This window comes from Pan paniscus, chromosome 2 (genome assembly GCF_029289425.2).
Source record: "Pan paniscus chromosome 2, NHGRI_mPanPan1-v2.0_pri, whole genome shotgun sequence".
Taxonomy (NCBI): Eukaryota; Metazoa; Chordata; class Mammalia; order Primates; family Hominidae; genus Pan; species Pan paniscus.
Genome location: NC_085926.1, coordinates 111,658,954 through 111,678,704, shown reverse-complemented (window position 1 = coordinate 111,678,704; position 19,751 = coordinate 111,658,954). Strand labels below are relative to the sequence as shown.

The window sequence follows — 19,751 nt, the reverse complement described above, 5'->3', positions numbered from 1 at the left end:
ATAAAAGCTAGATAATAGTTTTTACAGATAAAAGCTAGATAATAGTTTTTACAGATAAAAACTAGAGTTTTTATCAGTTTTCTCTTGGCTTGTTTGTTTTTACAATCAGAGTTAGATTGTCATTAGTTTAAAATAATGGATTATAAGGTGTTATTTGCAAGCCTCATGGTAACCTCAGGTCAGAAAAATACAATAAATACGCAACATGTATAAAGCAAGAAATTAAAACATACCACCAGAGAAAAACACTGACATGAGAAGGAAGAGAAGACCATAAAACAACCAGAAAACAAATAACAAAATGGCAGGAGTAAGTTTTTACCTATCAATAATAATATTGAATGTAAATGAGCTAAATGCTCCAATCCAAAGACATAGAGTGGCTGAATGGATTAAAAAGGAAAAAAAAAAAAAGCCCAATGATCTGTTGCCTACAACAAACACACTTCTCTTATGAAGACGCACAGACACACATAGACTGAAAATAAGGGGATGGAAAAGATATAGCATGCAAATGGAAACCAAAATAAGAGCAAGAGTAGTTATATCAAATAAAATAGATTTCAAGACAAAAACTATAAAAAAAGACAAAGAACATCATTATATAATTTTAAAGGGAACATTTCAGCAAGAGGATATAACAACTGTAAATATATATGCACCCAATAGAGGAGCACCTAGATATATAAAGCAAATATTACTATATCAAAGAGAGATAGACCCCAATACAATAATAGTTGGAGACTTCAACACTTCACTTTCAGCATTGGACAGATTATTCAGACAGAAAATCAACAAACATTAGACTTATTTGCACTATTGACCAAATGGACTTAAGAGATATTTACAGAATATTTCATCCAACAGCTGCAGAATGTACATTTTTCTCCTCAGCACATGGATGGATCATTCTCAAGGATAGATCCTATGTTAGGCCACAAAGCAAGTGGTGTTTTTTTGTTTGTTTGTTTGTTTGTTTGTTTTGTTTGCAAGACAGGGTCTCACTCTGTCACCCAAGCTGAAGTGCAGTGGCACGATCATGGCTCACTGCAACCTCAACTTTCCAGGCTCAAGTGATTCTCCCACCTCAGTCTCTGCAGTAGTTGGGACTACAGGCACATGCCACCTTATCTGGATAATTTTTTCTATTTTTTGTAGAGATAGGCTCTGACTATTTTGCCTAGGCTAGTCTTGAACTCCTAGGCTCAAGCAGTCCTCCCACTTCTGCCTACCAAAGTGATGGGATTACAGGTGTGAGCCACTGTGCCTAGACAAAGTCTTAAAACATTTTTAGCTGGGCTTCCCTGGTGGCTCATGCCTGTAATCCCAGGACTTTGGGAGGCCGAGGCGGGTGGATCACAAGGTCAAGAGTTCAAGACCAGCCTGGCCAACATGATGAAACCCCGTCTCTACTAAAAATGCAAAAAAATTAGCCAGGCGTGGTGGCGGGCACCTGTAATCCCAGCTACTCGGGAGGCTGAGGGAGAGAATTGCTTGAACCTGGGAGGTGGAGGTTGCAGTGAGCCAAGATCACACCACTGCACTCCAGCCTGGGTGACAGAGTGAGACTCCATCTCAAAAAAAAAAAAATTTTTTTTTTAAATTGAAATAATATTGCTGGGTGTGGTGGCTCATGCCTAATCCCAGCATTTTGGGAGGCCGAAGCAGGCGGATCACCTGAGGTCAGGAGCTTGAGACCAGCCTGACCAACATGGTGAAACCCTGTCTCTACTAAAAATACAAAAAAAAAAAAAAAAAAAAAAATTAGCCAGTCGTGGTGGTGAAATAATATCAAGTATCTTCTCTGATCACAGTGGAATAAAACTATAATCAATAATAAGAGAAACTTTGGAAACTATGTGAATACAGGGAAATTAAACAATATGCTCCTGAGTGACTAGTGGGTCGATGAACAAATTAAGAAGGAAATTTAAAAATTTCTTAAATGAAAATGGAAACGCAGCATACAAAACCCTATGGGATATAGCAAAAGTGGTAATAAGAGGAAAGCACCCACATCAAAAAAGTAGAAAAACTTCAGGCTGGGCATGGTGGCTCATACCTTTAATCCCAGCACTTTGGGAGGTCGAGGCGGGCAGATCACCTGGGGTCAGGAGTTCAAGACCAGCCTGGCCAACATGGTGAAACCCCATCTCTACTAAAAACTACAAAAATTAGCCAGGCATGCTGGTGGGTACCTGTAATCCCAGTTACTCGGGAGGCTGAGGTAGGGAGAATTGCTTGAACCTGCAAGGTGCAGGTTGCAGTGAGCCGAGATCACACCACTGCACTCTAGCCTGGGTGACAGAGTGAGACTCTATCTCAAAAATAAAAATAAAAAGTAGAAAAACTTCAAATAAAGAACCTAACAGTACATCTTAAGAAACTAGAAAAGCAGTATCAAACCAAACTCAAAATTAGTGGAAGAAATTAAGTAAAGATCAGAGAAGAAATAAATGAAATTGAAATGAAAACAAAAATAATAAAATAGATTGATGAAACAAAACTTTTTTTTTTTTTTTTTTTTGGAAACAGTGTCTCATTCTGTCACTCACGCTGGAGTGGCGTGTGATCTTGGCTCACTGCAACCTCCACCTCCCAGGTTCAAGTGATTCTCCTGCCTCAGCCTTAAATTACAGGCATGTGCCACCACACCCAGTGAATTTTTATATTTTTAGTATAGACAGGGTTTTGCCATGTTGGCCAGGCTGGTCTTAAACTCCTCACCTCAAGTGATATGCCTCCCTCGGCCTCCCAAAGTGCTGGGATTACAAGTGTGAGCCACCATGCCTGGACAAAAAGTTTGTTTTTTGAAAAGATAAACAAAACCAACAAACCAAGACAAAAAGAGGAGACCCAAATAAAATCAAAAATGAAAAAGTAGACATTACATTGGATACCACAGAAATTCAAAGGATCATTACAGACTACTATAAGCAACTATATGCCAATAAATTGGAAAACCTAGAAGAAATAAATTCCTAGACATATACAACCTACCAAAATTGAACCACGAAGAAGTCCAAAACCTAAGTAGACCAATAACAAGTAATGATATCAAAGTCATAATTAAAAGTCTCCCAGCAAAGAAAACCCCAGGACCCAATAGCTTCACTGCTGAATTCTACCAAACATCTAAAGAAGAACTAATATCAGTCCTGTTAAGAAAAATAGAGGAGGAGGGAATACTTCAAATTCATTCTATGAAGCCAATGTTACCCTGATACCAAACCAAACAAAGACACATCAAAAAAAACCAAAAAACTACAGGCCAATATCTGTGGTGAACATTGATGCACGTTTGATCCTCTACTGCACTCCAGCCTGGGCAAAAGGAGCGAAACTCTGTCTCAAAAAAAAAAAAAAGAAAAAAAAGAAAAACATAAACTCTGTTACAAATTCACATGCAGTTGTATATTTATACTCAGCAATAAAAATGAACAAACTACTAGATGAATTTCAGAAACATTATGCTTAGTAAAAGCTTTACACAAAAGAATTCCCAATCAATACATTTATATGAAGTTCTATGGTGAAAAAATTTAGGATAGGGTTTGCTTCTGGAGTAGGGGAAGGGATTGACTTGAAAGGGTCATGAAAGAACTTTCTGAGGCTGGGTGTGGTGGCTTATGCCTGTAATCCCAGCACTTTGGGAGGCCAAGATGGGTGGGTCGCTTGAGGTCAGGAGTTTGAGACCAGGCTGGCCAACATGGTGAAACCCCGTCTCTACTAAAAATACAAAAATTAGCTGGGTATGGTGCCAGGTGCCTGTAATCCTAGCTACTAGGTAGGCTGAGGCAGAAGAATTGCTTGAACCCAGGAGGCAGAGGTTGCAGTGAACTGAGATTGTGCCACTCTACTCCAGGCTGGGTGACACAGCGAGACTCTGTCTCAAAAAAAAAAAAAAAAGAACTTTCTTTGTTGATAATGTTCTGTACCTCGATGGGGTTGGGTCATACAGTTGTGTGCATTCATCAAAACCCCTTGAATATTATACGTAAGATTTATGCAATTTATTATATGTAAGGTTTATCTCAAGGAAAAAGGTTTTGAAAAATGTGATTTTGATGCAGGTGATCTGAGCACCACACTTGAAAACTACTGGGTTTGACTAACTTCAGGAATAGTTCTTCCATAAAAGCATAATAATTCAGAGATTACTAATGTAATCCTTTGGCATTCAAAAACTAATGGAGCCAAAATATTAATGGAGCCAGGTGCAGTGGCTCTAAGCACTTTGGAAGACTGAGGCGGGAGGATCGCTTGAGGCCAGGAGTTAGAGAGAGAGAGAGAGAGAGAGAGAGAGAGACCAGCCTGGCAACAAAAAATTAGCTGGGAATAGTGGTGTGTGCCTGTATTCCTAGCTGCTTAGGAGGCTGAGGTGGGAGGATCACCAGAGTTTGAGAGCCAGGAGTTTGAGGCTGCAGTGAGCTGTGATCACACCACTGCACACCAGCCTGGATGACAAAGCAAAATCCTGTCTCTAAAAACATTTTTAAAAATTAAAAAAATTTTTAATGACACTTTAAATATTTTAAGGCATATATTTGTAGTTATGTAAATATTAAAAATGTAATTTCTTTATTAATAAGCTAATTATTAAGTGGACAGGGATTTATGAAAATATTGTATAGTTCCTTTCCAATAGATGCTCTTTTTTTTTTAGCATCAGGAATGCAATTTTAGTAGCATGAAAATTGTATCTATAAATAATTTTACATTGAGATGGATATTCATAATGGCATTTGGTAAACGGGATGATTTTGATTTACAGTTGTCTTCCTCTTTCAGTTAAATTCCTGGCTTTCACCTGAGTGCAGAGAATGTTTACTTATGTGATAGACCCTTAGTGTCATTGACTTTAAGATTTTAGATATTGGTTATTATGGACTGAGCACAGAAAAAAAAATACTCTAGATGTTTAGACAACTAGAACTTTTACTTTATGTACCTTAATTATATGTGAAATTATCTGCAGACTTTCAAAAGGGCTGCAGGGGAAAGGCTGGAACTAGGGTATTGGTCAGATGCTTGAACTTTCACCAATTAAAGATAACTGCCTGTGTTTCCAGCTTTTTCCTATCAGAATCACCTGGGGCACTTATTAAAATTCAGATCCCTCTCTTGAAGTTTCTAAAACTTTTTCTGTACCTAAAAAACCAAAAACAAAAAAGAAAGAGAGAAAGGAAGGGAGCGAGGGAGGAAGGGAGGGAGAAGGGAAGGGAAGGAGGGGGAGAGTAAGGGAGGGGAGGGGAGGGGAGGGGAGGGGAGAAGATCACCCAAGGAGGTTGTTGAAAGTGCAAATTCCTGGGCCCTACCCAGACCTCTCATTTGTCATGTTTGGAATGAAGCCCCCAAATTTACATTTTTAAAGAACACATGCAATGCAAAGGTCTGAGGGCTGTCTTCCTAGTGCCTTAGGGGAAGGTCCCTATGTAAGTTTTCAGGCACTCTTAGAGAAGTAGGAGGTAGGAAATTGAAGGAAAGATAATTTTAGAATTGAGGACAGAAGTTAGGGTAAGACCCAAGTGGAGGACTTTGAGTAACCAGCAGCTAGTGAGGACCTAAGGTACAATGAGCATGCCTAAGAGAAAACAGAGAATCCCCTCTTGGGGACCATCCATTGGCTGTAAGACTACCATCTTTGTGGGGGTGGAGCATTGGTAACCAATAGGAAAGTGACTTTTGAGAGCAACTGCATTGATTTGCTTTCAAGTGTGGGGAGAATTCAGGATCATCCTTCGTGGCACTAAAAATCTGCTTGCATGCCCTAGGTTGTCAGCCCTTGCCTTACGCGGTGCTAATGGACACCTAGCAACTATAAACATTCATTGATTTTTCTCTTGTGTAGTAAGAAGAAAGCATAACCCATAGACCATCTTCTGGCAGAAGATGATACATTTGGATCAGAAACGGGAGGCATTGGAAGCCAGGAATCAAAAGTGAAGAAACTCTGCAAGCCCTTAGGTGAGAAGGTCACAGGGATTATTCATTTACTTATTTAATTACATGTTCCCCACCATCACCATATGTTTACCTAATGTGAGCTCATTGCTTTTAGGCTGATAGGTACTTCACAAATGGTAGGGAAAAAAGGTGGAATAGGAATAAGCTGCTGGACATGGGTCTTGATGACACATTTCTCGACAGGCTGCTTCAGTCAGTGCTTTCTGTCATCCCCTTCCTGCATTCATGTCTACTTATTTCCCAGGACCCTTCTCCCTCCTCCCTAGGGCTAAAGTTAACCTGAAATATCTCACTAACATTTAAAGCTAACATTTATTAAATCCTTATTACTACTAGGTAACGTGGTCTTGTGCTGTCCCCGCAAAATTTCATTCCCTGCTCGGAACAATCCAATAATGTAATACTGTTATTATGATTCACGGTGTAGATGAAGCATCTGAGATTCTGAGGGTCATGTAACTTGCCCAAGACCTGACAGCTAGCAAGTGGCAGAAACAGATTTTAAACTCATGCTTTCTGACTTCAGACTTCATACTTGCTACTTTTTCTCTCTCTTGGAGAAAAAAATGGGAAACCACACTTGCACCTCCTCCAGTGTACCACAGCAGGTATCCCAACTTGGTAGACTCATTTTGAAAGGTTGTTGATATAGTTTGGCTGTGTCGCCATCCAAATCTCATCTTGAATTATGGTTCCTGTAATCCCATGTGTCATGGGAGGGGCCCAAGTGGGAGGTAATTGAATCATGGGGGCCGTTACCCTCATGCTGTTCTTGTGATAGTGAGTGAGTTCTCATGAGATGATGGTTTTATAAGGGGCTTTCCTCACTTTGCTCGCCACTTCTCCTTCCCGCCGCCATGTAAAGGATGTGTTTGCTTCCCCTTCCACCATGATTGTAAGTTTCCTGAGGCCTCCCCAGCCCTGAAGAACTGTGAGTCAGTGAAACTTCTTTCCTTTGTAAATTACCTAGTCTTGAGCATTTCTTCATAGCAGCGTGACAATGGACTAACACAGTAAATTGGTACTGGGAGTGGGGCACTGCTATAAGGATACCTGAAAATGTGAAAGCAACTTTGGAACTGGGTAACAGGCAGAGGTTGGAACAGTTTGGAGGGCTCAGATTAGAAGACAGGGAAATGTGGGAAAGTTTGGAACTTTGTAGAGACTTGGAGGGCTCAGAAGAAGACAGGCAGTTGTGAGAAAGTTTGGAACTTCCTGGAGACTTGTTGAATGATTTTGACCAAAATGCTGATAGTGATGTGGACAATGAAGTCCAGGCTGAGGTGGTCTCTGATGGAGATTAGGAACTTCTTGGAGACTAGAGCAAAGGTGACTCTTGCTATGCTCTAGCGAAGAGACTGGAAGCATTTTGCCCTGCCCTAGAGCTGTGGAACTTTGAACTTGAGAGAGATAATTTAGGTTATCCGGTGGAAGAAATTTCTAAGCAGCAAAATGTTCAAGAGGTGACAGAGCACCATGATTGTAAGTTTCCAGAGGCATTCTCCAGCACTGTGGAGCTGTGACTCAATTAAACCTCTTTCCTTTAAAAATTACCCAGTCTCATGTATTTCTTTATAGCAGCATGAGAACGGACTAATACAGTTGTCAATCTCTGGGATATAAAAGCATCACAGCTTTCATTATGAAATTTTTGAAAGTCAGAGAAGAGAATGAAATCACCAAAATATCACTATCCTTACTTAACTATGATTAATATATTAATGTATTTGCTTTCTGGCCTTTTCCATATATGTATATATTTTCCAATAGTGCATGTATTATTTAGTAGCCTGATAATTGAAATATATATAGAATTTTCATACCCAGATTTTAATGACAGTCAAATGATAATATGAGACTTCTAGCAGTTTGAAGTTAACGCCCAACAAATGAGTGAGTGAATGAATGCTTGCTTTCATGTATGGAATATTACATGTTTGTGCTCTTGTCACATTTGTTTTTTTTGTGTTCAGAGTAGGGAACCATTGTTTTAGTTTAAATTCTGTATAACACTTCACATGAACAAATAGCATACTCTCCCAGCTCAACTATGTTCTACCTATCTTTCCAGCTCTTGCTCAAATTCACGTCCCCTTTAAGCTTTTCTTGATTTCCAAGCCTGCAGTGATCTTTTTCTACTCAAATTTTCTCAAGCAGTTTCTGGCTATACCTCACATTTGATATTCACCATTTTCTACATTTGCTAATTATAGTACTTTTATGCTATTTTCTTATACTTCTTTCTATCTGCAACACCTAATCCAATGCTTTTCAATGTCAATTTTATTTTTTAGCATTTTAATATTCAAATCAAATTGCTATTGACCAATTTTTGTAAGATTCTAGAATGACTAAGCTTTCTGGTGTGTCTTTCTATCCTTCTGTAGGTTCCTATTACTGTAACCATGCCAGAAATGACAGAGAATGAGACGCCTACAAAAAAGCAGCACAGGTATGTATCCACAGCCCCAATATAATATGCTTTGGGCAGATAAGAAGCAGAATTAGTTCCTATTTTGCTACATAGGTAGTCCTTAGAGAACTTTTATTTAGATACCTAGGAAATTATTACTCTCCAAAAATATTTGTAGATAAATACAGATTTACTGAAAAAGGTATATGGTTAAAAATTATCTGTCCTGGCCGGGTGTGGTGGCTCACGCCTGTAATCCCAGCACTTTGGGAGGCCGAGGCTGGTGGATCATCTGAGGTCAGGAGTTCAAGACCAGCCTGGCCAACATGGTGAAACCCCGTCTCTACTAAAAATACAAAAATTAGCTGGGTATGGTGGCATGTACCTGTAGTTCCAGCTACTCGGGAGGCTGAGGCAGGAGAATTGCTTGAACCTGGGAGGCAGAGGTTGCAGTGAGCCAAAATCATGCTGCTGCACTCCAGCCTGGGTGACAGAGACTCCATCTCAAAAAAAAAAAGAAAGAAAAAAAATTATCTGTTCTTATTCTACTAGCAGTATAACAAGAATGACTGTCAGTAGTTAATATATTACCAAATCTATGTTAAATGTTTTGTTTGTAATGACATTTTCACTTGCCTATAGTATTAATTTTTGTATATCCTAAGTTCATTTAGGCTCTAGTCAGTGTGAATAGACATTCTGTGACATTATAATCCATTAATGCTAATATGCATATCAGAACAGTGTTACTTCTGGTTCTTTGTATAACCTTTTTTTCTGAGTTTCTAGCACCTTTAGCAATGTTTCTGCTTAGAATTGCATGGCCAATGGTTCTACTAATATTAAAATCACGATTCTCTTTCCTTACCAAATAGCTATTAGAGAGTGCTAATATTTTGAGTAATTGTGTATAAAAGGGAAAGTCAATGCTTTTAGTAGATAGGCTCTCAAGAAAATTTAAGAGTTTGGACAACCTAAGGTACACAAATACAAGATAGCTCAGATGCCACTTGTCTGTGCACGGGTGCTGTTGGCTGCCACATCTCCCTCCCTAGGGATTACAAAATTACTCTGCTGTTGTTTGTGTCTCCTGCACATGCACACCCGTACTGGTCCAGGTGCCAGGACAAACATCAGAAATCACCTACTTGGCACATCACTTCGTGAATTTACCAGCACCTAAGTTACATTTTGAAATAGTTAATTAAGCTTTTCAGTGATTGATTCATTTCCCAACCTATGACTTCTGGGTATGGAAGAATAGAGAGTTGTAGTTACCTCCAGAAATTGTGGTTTCTAAATTTATATTGAGGTTCTCTGCCATTAGATTTTCATACCATAATATATATTAAGGAAATGTTTCTTCAGATTGTTTCTTATTGCTGCAATAAATACAAATTCATAAAATTTATTTTTGTGATTCTTAAAGTATAAAATGGTAAAAATACTTTCCCATTATTTTCATGTTACCTTTTATTTGTACTTTTTGTTTCAGAAAGAAAAACCGGGAGACACACAATGCAGGTAGAAACAATTTAAATTTTACCTGTTAGCATTTTTTGCATTCAAAATGAAATCATACTGCAGTTGATTATAAGTTTTTATGTTATAAGCAAGGAATCATTATTCATTATGTTTTAGGAAAATGTTCCCTTTTTGTTTTTTATTGACAAAATACTCCCTGAGTCTCATGAAGATGGCTTGCTTATCATCTTCTGATTCATAGTCTATTTAGATAATTTAAGAGATTACTGTATCCCTGGAGCTAGTGTTTTAAGTGATTTTACCTACCAAGGTAGTCCAGATATTATTCTCCTAGATAGTATGGAGGGTATGTATCTTTGCAGCAATTCCCGAGGGAGCTGGCTGCCTAGAGGTATAGCTAAGAGATGAGCAGCAGGCTATAGATCCTAAAGGGCCTTGTAATGTGAACAGTCTTAAATTAAGTTCTGGAGTCCTCAATTATAGGAAAAAGTATAGAAAATAAATATTGGATTTTATCTCAAATATTGAAATTACAGGCCAAAGCCAGATAAACATCTATAAAATTAATTGTGCATACATTTGGAATTTGGCACACTGTATCTATAAACGATACCTTCCTTTGTCTAAGGAAAGGACCCTTGGGAAAATTTTATCTATGGAAAAGTATGTTGAACACTGGTGGGATATTGCTGTTTCTCAGAATGTGGAGTTTACTGCCTTTGAAACTCCATTTTTCAGCAGGGGGTAAAAAGTCTTCATGTCGACTTTTTTTTTAACCTCCATACATTACAAAATCTACTCTTAGAAACCAACAAATACTATTATTAGAGAATTCAGAGGAAAGGTAAGCACAGTTTATTGCTTTGATTTTTTTTGCTGTATAAATTAATGTTTTTGACCATAAGAGCTAATCTTTTTGATTGGAGTCAGCTGTCACATGGTGCCATAGATATGTGCTTATAGGCCGATCGTGGTGGCTCATGCCTGTAATCCCGGCACTTGGAGAGGTCGAGGCAGGTGGATCACCTAAGGTCAGGAGTTTGAGACCAGGCTGGCCAACATGGTGAAACCCCATCTCTTCTAAAAATACAAAAAATTAGCCGGGTATGGTGGTGCGTGCCTGTAATCCCAGTTACTCAGGAGGCTGAGGCAGGAGAATCGCTTGAACCTGGGAGGTGGAGGATGCAGTTAAGTGAGATCGTGCCATTGCACTCCAGCCAGGGTGACAGAGTGAGGCTCCATCTCAAAAAAAAAAAAAAAAAAAAGAGATGTGTTTACCATAACTTACTAAGAAAGACTAATTAGGTGTCGTTGAAAAGGATGCTAGGCCAGGCGTGATGGCTCATGCCTGTAATTCTAACACTTTGGTAGACCAAGGCAGGAGGATATTTTGAGCCCAGGAGTTCAAAACCAGCCTGGGCAACATAGGGAGACCCCACCTCTACAAGTAATAAAAAAAATTAGCCAGGCATGGTAGTGCATGTCTATGGTTCCAGCTACTCTGGAGGCTGAGGTGGAAGGATTGCTTGAGTCTGGGAGGTCAAGACTGCAATGAGCTGTGATTGTGCCACTGCATTCCAGCCTGGGCAATGGAACAAGACCTTGTCTCAGAAAAAAAAAAAAAAAAAAAAAGGAAAAAGAAAAGAAAAAAGGAGAAAAGAAAGAAAAAAGGATGCTCTTACTGCTAGATCATAAAGCAAAAAATGTATATATTTTGCAAAACAGGTCACACCCATGCTGCTGAAAGATCACCTACTTAGAAGCACTGGAATCCTTTGTTAAAAAGGAATGTTTTAGAAAACTTTGTAATAGAAAATAGCCAATACTAATGTTTCCACTTACAGAGTCTTATAGAAATTATTTGTATAATGTCTCCTATCCTTTGACCCCTTTTAAATTTGTAACGCTTAAGCCTGGAACATTTCACAGTTGATTGAGAAGCTGTCAGTTGCTTTGTTTCTTTGATGGGAAAGATCCAACATAGCCAAAGTGGAGAGTCTAGATCCCAGATCCCAGATCCCATAGAGAAAACCAAACCAATACTCTTTCTTATCTATTTTAAGTCATAGCTAATAGCTGTTTCTATTCCAAAAAGGCCCAGTAGTCATCCAAAAAGGTGTTTTAAGGTTCTTTAATCTGCCTAGAAAGGCCTCATTTGCCCATTTGCCATAAAGAGGCAGCTTTCTAATAACTTGTTTGTTAGTGGATTCTTTAAATTTGATTATCATTAAAATCTCTAGTGATTACTTGAACTGTAATAGAATGATGGCCTAGTAGTAATGAAATATTAGCAATTCCTATTTGTTTTTAATTTGAAAGTAATTATTATCAATGATGGTCTTTAAAATTTTAAGGTCTGGTGCAGTGACTCAGGTCTGTAATCCCAGCATTTTGGGAGACTGAGGTGGGCAGATAGCTTGAGCTCAGGAGTTTGAGACCATCCTAGGCAACATGGCAAGACCCTGTCCCTACTAAAAATACAAAAAAAATAGTTGGGCATGGTGCTGCATGCCTGTGGTCCCAGCTATTCGGGAGGCTTGAGCCCAGGGAAGGGGCTGAGGGCAGGAGATTGCAGTGAGCTGAGATTGCACTGCTGCACTCCAGCCTGGGGGACCCTGTCTCAAAGAAAAACAAAATGCTAATAAAAGTATTGCTGATGTAGATTTCTGTAACACTAGATTTAAAAAATGACATCTTAGACATTTTACTTATTATAGTTATTTATAGTAGATAATGTTTGATAAGCCCTTCCCCTTCCGCTCCCCTTCCCCCTTCCCTTTTTTTTTATTTTTATTTTCAGACAGAGTCTCGTTCTGTCGCCCAGGGTGGAGAGCAGCAGCATGATCTCAGCGCACTGCAGCCTCCATCTCCCGGGTTTCAAGCAATTCTCCCGCCTCAGCCTCCCAAGTAGCTGGGACTTCAGGCGTGTGCCACCACGCCCAGCTACTTTTTGTATTTTTAGTAGAGATGGGGTTTTGCCATGTTGGCCAGGCTGGTCTCGAACTCCTGACCTCAGGTGATCCACCCGCCTTGGCCTCCCAAAATGCTGGGTTTGCAGGTGTGAACCATCACGCCTGGCCATTGATAAGCATTTCTTAGGGATTTCTTTACCTAAAACTTCTTTACCGTGGTTGAATGAGGGCACTTTGACTAAGTAGTGTAAGGTTTGATAAATGAATTTTCTCCCATCTAGTGGAGAGGCATAGAAAGAAGAAAATCAATGCTGGGATAAACAGAATAGGAGAGCTGATCCCATGTTCTCCTGCCCTGAAGCAGGTAAGAAGTCTACTCATATCTTCATTCATTACTTATGAACAGACAATTCCCTAAGTTGTTTTGGTGCTTAGAATGATTATTTTTGTTGCTTTCTATTTCTATGTATGGTTCTTTTGAAGTTAATAATTGCCTTGTTTTAATTCTTCCCATTCTTCCAACAATCTTTTAGTACAGTTTCTTCATGGTCAAATGTACCATATAATTTCTAGACTCTTCAGATTTCTCTTGATAACTAAATTAATCACATGACAATGTTTACATATATGCCACTCTATTTGCAAGGCATTTTTTCATTTTGTTTTCCTGCCAATGCATGTTCTTACTCCTTTTAAATTCTTACTTAGAATCTTCCAAGGATCTTTTTAAAAATTTATTCTCCGTGCCCTCTTAACCCCCAGTAGTACTTAAAATCTCAGCTTAAAGTATGACAGTGTTCTCTAATGAAGATACCTTTTTGTTCCTTCTAATAATGAGGATAAAGCATGCTCCACTGAAAACAAAAAACAAAAAATTGAAACAATATGAAAGGCACAAAAAGGTTTAAAAAATAAACTGATATCTTACTCCTAAGCAATAATCACTATTATAATGTTGTAATTAAATGAATATATGCAAAAAGTTAATAAGACACATAGCAAACAGCACTAAAAAGCTTAAAACAACAAACATTAATCTCCTACCTGCTTCCTAACCCCAACACAGCTCCTCAGAGGCAAATATTCTCAACCGTTTCTTCTGTGTTTTTTTTTTTTTACTGTTATATTTCTAAATAGCATACTTACGTTGCTGTATCTGAATTTTTCAATTTTAGATATTATCTATTGACTCGTTGTTATGCTTTTCCCCTGGCTTCTTCTTCTTCAGTCCTTCCATTATAATTCTATCACTTTTGGTTAAATTGGTATTCAGTTTTTATGTTTTTAAAACTGTAAATATTATTCATGGTTGAGCCAAGGAGTGTACTATTTCATTTGTTGCTTTTGTTTTTGGGTGGAGTAAATAATTACCTCATAGTTTTCCATTTGCTTAATTTTTCATATACTTTAATCCTTCTGATACTTCCAACCATCTCTTAGTAGAGTTTTCTATAAGGTCAAATGTACTACATAATTTTCATTTGCCATTTTCTTTCTTCAAGACTTTACTTCTGGAACACTCTGTTCTCCTTTTTCATTCTCAACCAGTTGGCCTCTTCCAGCTCTTCTGTTTTTAATTGCAGCTCTTATATTTTTAATTTCCAATAGTCTTTTTTCTTATTCTCTGTTCCTTTTCCTACCATATGTTTGTGGATACAATATCTTCTCACCTCTGAATAGTATATGTAGGTTTTTTCCTGAAGTTTTTTTCTGTTTATGTTTTTTTCCTGATTTCCTTTTTTCCCCTTTTTGTCTCATCTTTTTTTGAGGGGGTTTTCCTTAAATGTTTAGTGACTTGAAGCTGTTTTTTTCATACTTGGGAATGAGGCATTAAAAAGCTGACTGAATAGGTTTGTATTTTGGTGGCCCTAAGTGTTGCATGATTAGAAGCTATGCTAGTTTTATTGTTCTTGTTGTGGAACTAAAACATATCAGTATTTGTCTTTTTTTGTGTGTGTGGGATAGCTATTAATTTTTTCATTTTCTTGGAGAAGAACCCATCAGTCTCCTGCCTGGGAGTGGGACTGGTAGGAAGAGGAAGAGGTTGCTATTATTCTGGGAGCTGGATGGGAGTTAGGGGGCTAGAGAGTCTTGTGCTGTAGTAGGCAGAGTTTTACTCTACCCCCCTGTTTCCACTTAGGACCCTCATCTTGTCCACTTTTGTGCCAAGTATCCCTGAGGTTGAAATTCTCTGGTTCAAATTTCAGAGAAAATAAACTTGTCTCCTGCGGTTTGGGCAGGAAGGGAAAGTCATCCAGCTGTGTAGAATATGTGCGTGGGGGCAGGGTAGGGGGTGGTTCTTATTACTGCTTTATTAGGAGTCTTTCAGCCACTTCTCCTCTATTTTAACCCCCAGCTCACTCCATCTTCTGTAGAGGCTGGTGGTTCTCAGTGTTGAGCCTTCCCAGGATGTCAAAGGAGCAAATCAGCTTGCTTCTCTATGTTATCTCCCTTGGAAAGGACTTACTCTTCATTTCCTTTCTTCCCTATAGGATGGACTTAGACTTCCATATATGTTTTTGTTTGTTTGTTTGTTTGTTTGTTTTGAGACAGTCTCACTCTGTTGCCTAGGCTGGAATGCAGTGGCATGATCTCGGCTCACTGCAACATCCGCCTCCCAGGTTCAAGTGATTCTCTTGCCTCAGCCTCCTGAGTAGCTAGGATTACAGGTGCATGCCACCACGCCAGGCTAATTTTTGTATTTTTAGTAGAGATGGGGTTTTACCATGTTGGCCAGGCTGGTCTCAAACTCCTGACCTCAAGTGATCCACCCACCTCGGCCTCCCAAAGTGCTGGGATTACAACGCCCGGCTCCATGTATGTATTTTTCAGCCTTTTTAAAAATTGTGCTTTCTGTTTCCTTAACACAATGGCACACACTATGCCTTCTAATTTGTTTTTCTTTCTCCACATCTCAATGGAAGGTAGCTAGGTAGCTACTCAGTAAACATAGATGTTTGCCCAGGAAAATCTTACTTTCCTGCTCTTGGCTTTCATCCCTGCGAGTTTCTCTGAAGAAAGGAAACCATAACCATTTTACTTCCTTGGTGTTCTAGAATGTGCAAAGGAAGTCAGTATTTGGCTATCAGAAGCAGAGCCAACTAAGATTTTCTTCACAGGCTTTGGCCCCTGTCTGCAGTAGAGGGACAGGTGGCTGGGAATTATCAGGTTCTGCCTTTGTTCAGATTATTGTTTTTAAAAAGAACAATATTATTTTTCTCTTAGCAGTAAATAACTTCCTGGGTTTATGTATTGGGTCTCTGTTGGGACTCAATGTAAAGAACTCAGAATTATAAATTGCCAAACAAAGGACTAAATCTCAGTGATTCCTACATGAAAAGAGTTATCTACAAAGTACCAGAGATAGCTAATAATATATATCCTGGAGTAGAAGTTAAATATTCATTGCAACATTCTTGATAGCTGAAGGATAAAAACCAGAAATGACTGTTAAGGTATCTTAAATGTTTATCAATAATAGACTGGTAAATAAAATAAATACAGTCATTAGCAACAATAAGTAGTCCGGGCACGGTGGCTCACACCTGTAATCCCAGCACTTTGGGAGACCGAGGCAGGCAGATAATGAGGTCAGGAGATCACGACCATCCTGGTTAACATGGTGAAACCTCATCTCTACTAAAAAAACAAAAAACAAAAACCAACAACAACAACAAATTAGCCCGGCATGGTGGCGGGTGCCTGTAGCTACTCGGGAGGCTGAGGCAGGAGAATGGCATGAACCCAGGAGGCGGAGGTTGCAGTGAGCTGAGATCGCGCCACTGCACTCCAGCCCGGGCGACAGAGCAGGAGTCTGTTACAAAAAAAAAAAAAGAAACAATAAGTAGGGGCCAGGCATGGTGGCTCACACCTGTAATCCCACCACTTTGGGAGACCAAGGTGGGAGGATCACCTGAGGTCAGGAGTTCGAGACCAGCCTGGCCAACATGGTGAAACCCCGTCTCTACCAAAAAAAAAAAAAAAATTAGCCAGGCATGATGGCATGTGCTTGTAGTCTCAGCTACTTGAGAGGCAGAGGCAGGAGAATTGCTTGAGCCTGAAAGGCAGAGGTTGCAGTGAGCCGAGATCGCGCCACTGCACTCCAGCCTCGGCCACAGAGCAAGACTCTGTCTCAAAAAAAAAAAAAAAAAAAAAAGAAAGATGTCTAGATGCTATATGGAAGTATCACAAATATATATATATATATATATATATATATATTTATTTATTATTTTTTTGAGATGGAGTTTTGCTACTGTTGCCCAGGCTGGAGTGCAATGGCATAATCTCGGCTCACCACAACCTCCTTCTCCTGGGTTCAAGTGATTCTCCTGACTCAGCCTCCCGAGTAGCTGGGATTACAGGCATGTGCCACCACGCCCGGCTAATTTTGTATTTTTAGTAGAGACGGGGTTTCTCCATGTTGGTCAGGCTGGTTTTGAACTCTGACCTCAGGTGATCTGCCCACCTCGGCTTCCCAAAGTGCTGGGATTACAGGCATGAGCCACCGTACCCGGCCGCCAAGATATATTTTTAAATGTAAGGAAATACAAAATCCTTTTGTCTGTCTGTTCGTTTGTTTGTTTTTTCTTTTGAGACAGAATCTCACTCTGTTGCCCAAGCTGGAGTGCAGTGGCAGGATCTCACTTCACAGCAATCTCTGCCTCCCAGGTTCAAGCAGTTCTCTTGTCTCAGCCTACTGAGTAGCTGGCATTAGAGGTGTGCGCCACCATGCCTGGCTAATTTTTTTGTAATTTTGATAGAGACGGGATTTTGCCATTTTGGCCAGGCTGGTCTCAAATTCCTGACCTCAAGTGTCTGCCCGCCTCGGCCTCCCAAAGTGCTGGGATTATAGGCATGAGCCACTGCACCTGGCCTTGTCTGAGTTTTTAAAAAGGATGTATATAGGCATGTATTGGACATGAGAATAAAGGAATACTTTAACATAACATACAATCTTTTTGAAAAAGCTTAGGAATACAATTTACTGGAAGCGTGACACCAAAACTCAATCAAGTGACATTCCTCTCTTGGCCTATTATTTAGAATAATTAGTAGTTGTGGTAAACAGAGTAAAGAATAACATTAAAATCCAAAACCTTTACAAAATCTTGAAGGCCTTCTCTGGCCTTCTACTACTCTTCCCACATGTACTCCACTGTAGCTCCGCTCACCTCCTTACCATTCCTCCAACGTGCCGAGCCTAGCTTGGCTGAGGGCCCCTGCCCTTCTGATCCTGCTGTCTGGACTCCCTTTTCCCATATATCTGCAGGGCCTGCTTCCTTTCACTTCCTTCCAGTTTTTGCTCAGGTATCACCTTATTCAGGGCCCTTCCCCAACCTCCATATACAACAAATGTTCTCAGTGTCTTAGTTCAGGCTGCTGCAACAAAAATGCCATAGACTGGGTAACTTTAATTTCTCACAGTTCTGGAAGGTGGGAAGTCCAAGATCAAGTGCCAGCCAATTCACTTCCTGGTGATAACCCACTTCCTAGTTATGTCCTCAAGTGGCAGACAGAGAGAGAGATCATCTCTGTCTCTTCTTATAGGGCACTAATCCCATCATGAGGGCTCCACCTTCATGACCTAATTACCTCCCAAAAACCATCACACTGGGGATAAGGGTTTAGACATATGAATTTTAGGGGGCACAAACATTCAGTCCTTTGCACAAAGTAACCTCCACCATCACTCTAGCTCCCTCTTTACCCTGCTTTATATTTCTTCATAGCATTCCTCTGTGTGTGTGTGTGTATTCTTCAAGGACAGGGACTTTGTTTGTTTTACTATTATATCCCCAGTGCCTAGAACAGAGCCTGCCACTCATTAGCTGCCCAATAACCATTTAATAAATGAAAAATATACAGTAGAAGCTTTTGAATATAGTGCCTGTTTTAAATTTTGAGAAGATACGTATCATATATATGTGATAAAGACAAAGCTTAAAGTTTCATCTGGCAAGTTCTTACCCTTCAGTGAAACTTGTAAACTTTTAAAATTTTCTTGGACAGAGCAAGAATATGATCCTGGACCAAGCCTTTAAATATATAACAGAATTGAAAAGGCAAAATGATGAACTCCTGCTTAATGGAGGAAACAATGAACAAGGTAAAGATTTAAAAGTTCTTACTTTTTGTTGTATTTTAAAATGTTTAGGTGTTTGTGTCACAGTGAAATTTATATTATGACATAGAAAGCTTTTTGGCCCCAAAACATTATTAAGACCCTGCATTCAGTGGGTCTGGAAGAATAATGTTACCAATAAATTCATTTTAGTCTAACTCTTTCTCCTCTGTGAGCACCTCTTATCTTGTAGGCATACATAGTTTTGACTTTGAACTCTTCTGTGTATTTCATGTTTGCCTAACTCATGATACTGGTAATGCTAAATCTCCTTTATTCCAATTGGACATTGCAGTTAGGGCAATCCCATAAGAAGATGTAAGGGGGGAGTTCTGCTCAGTGAAATTTATTAAAAAGATTAGGATATGCCTGTGCCAAGATTTAACTATGCATTAGCAAAAAAGGCCAAAACATTCATTTTGTTTATATTTCTTGTAATCTGTGCATCAAACTGCCTGATCATTTAATGATACTTGATTCTTAGATAAAGGTGACTTTTTAATGCCATCAAATGAGTTCTCTTTTTCCATTAGCATTGGAGAGAAAGTTTTCTTATAGCAGCAGGAAAAAAATATTCCAGGCAAGCGTAAAGCTCAGGGTAGGCCAGTTTGAAATTGTCTTTTATTTATACCCCTGACAAGTGCAAGGAGAGAATTTCCTGTGACAACTCAGTAGGCCACCTTAAAAAGAGAGAAAAAAGGGCAGAATTGCCTGAGGTAAGGTCAGTGCTGGGCTGTGTTTATTGTAATGGATGGGAAAGATATTGGAAAGCCTACCTAGGAGGTCAGCATTCAGAATTCTCCTTGTTTACTTTTAGTTAAATATTAGCAGCTTCCCCCCCTCACCTAGT

General features: G+C 39.3%; 1 protein-coding gene across 5 annotated transcripts in view; it reads left to right on the top strand.

The window, feature by feature from the left end:
- Positions 1–19,751, top strand: part of USF3 (upstream transcription factor family member 3) — a 79,516-nt gene that overhangs the window by 13,634 nt on the left and 46,131 nt on the right. For 2 of the 5 annotated variants that reach the window (XR_004670662.3, XM_003825110.5), the window contains exons 2-6: positions 5,852–5,967; positions 8,355–8,419; positions 9,876–9,904; positions 13,059–13,141; positions 18,790–18,886. Coding sequence is in view for 4 of the 5 variants with exons in the window: in XM_003825110.5 (XP_003825158.2) it covers positions 8,373–8,419; positions 9,876–9,904; positions 13,059–13,141; positions 18,790–18,886 (256 nt within the window). In the remaining variant the exon portion in view is untranslated. The remainder of the gene's footprint in view (positions 1–5,851; positions 5,968–8,354; positions 8,420–9,875; positions 9,905–13,058; positions 13,142–18,789; positions 18,887–19,751) is intronic. The other 3 variants (XM_034957102.3, XM_063602510.1, XM_063602511.1) reach the window with 3 other exon arrangements.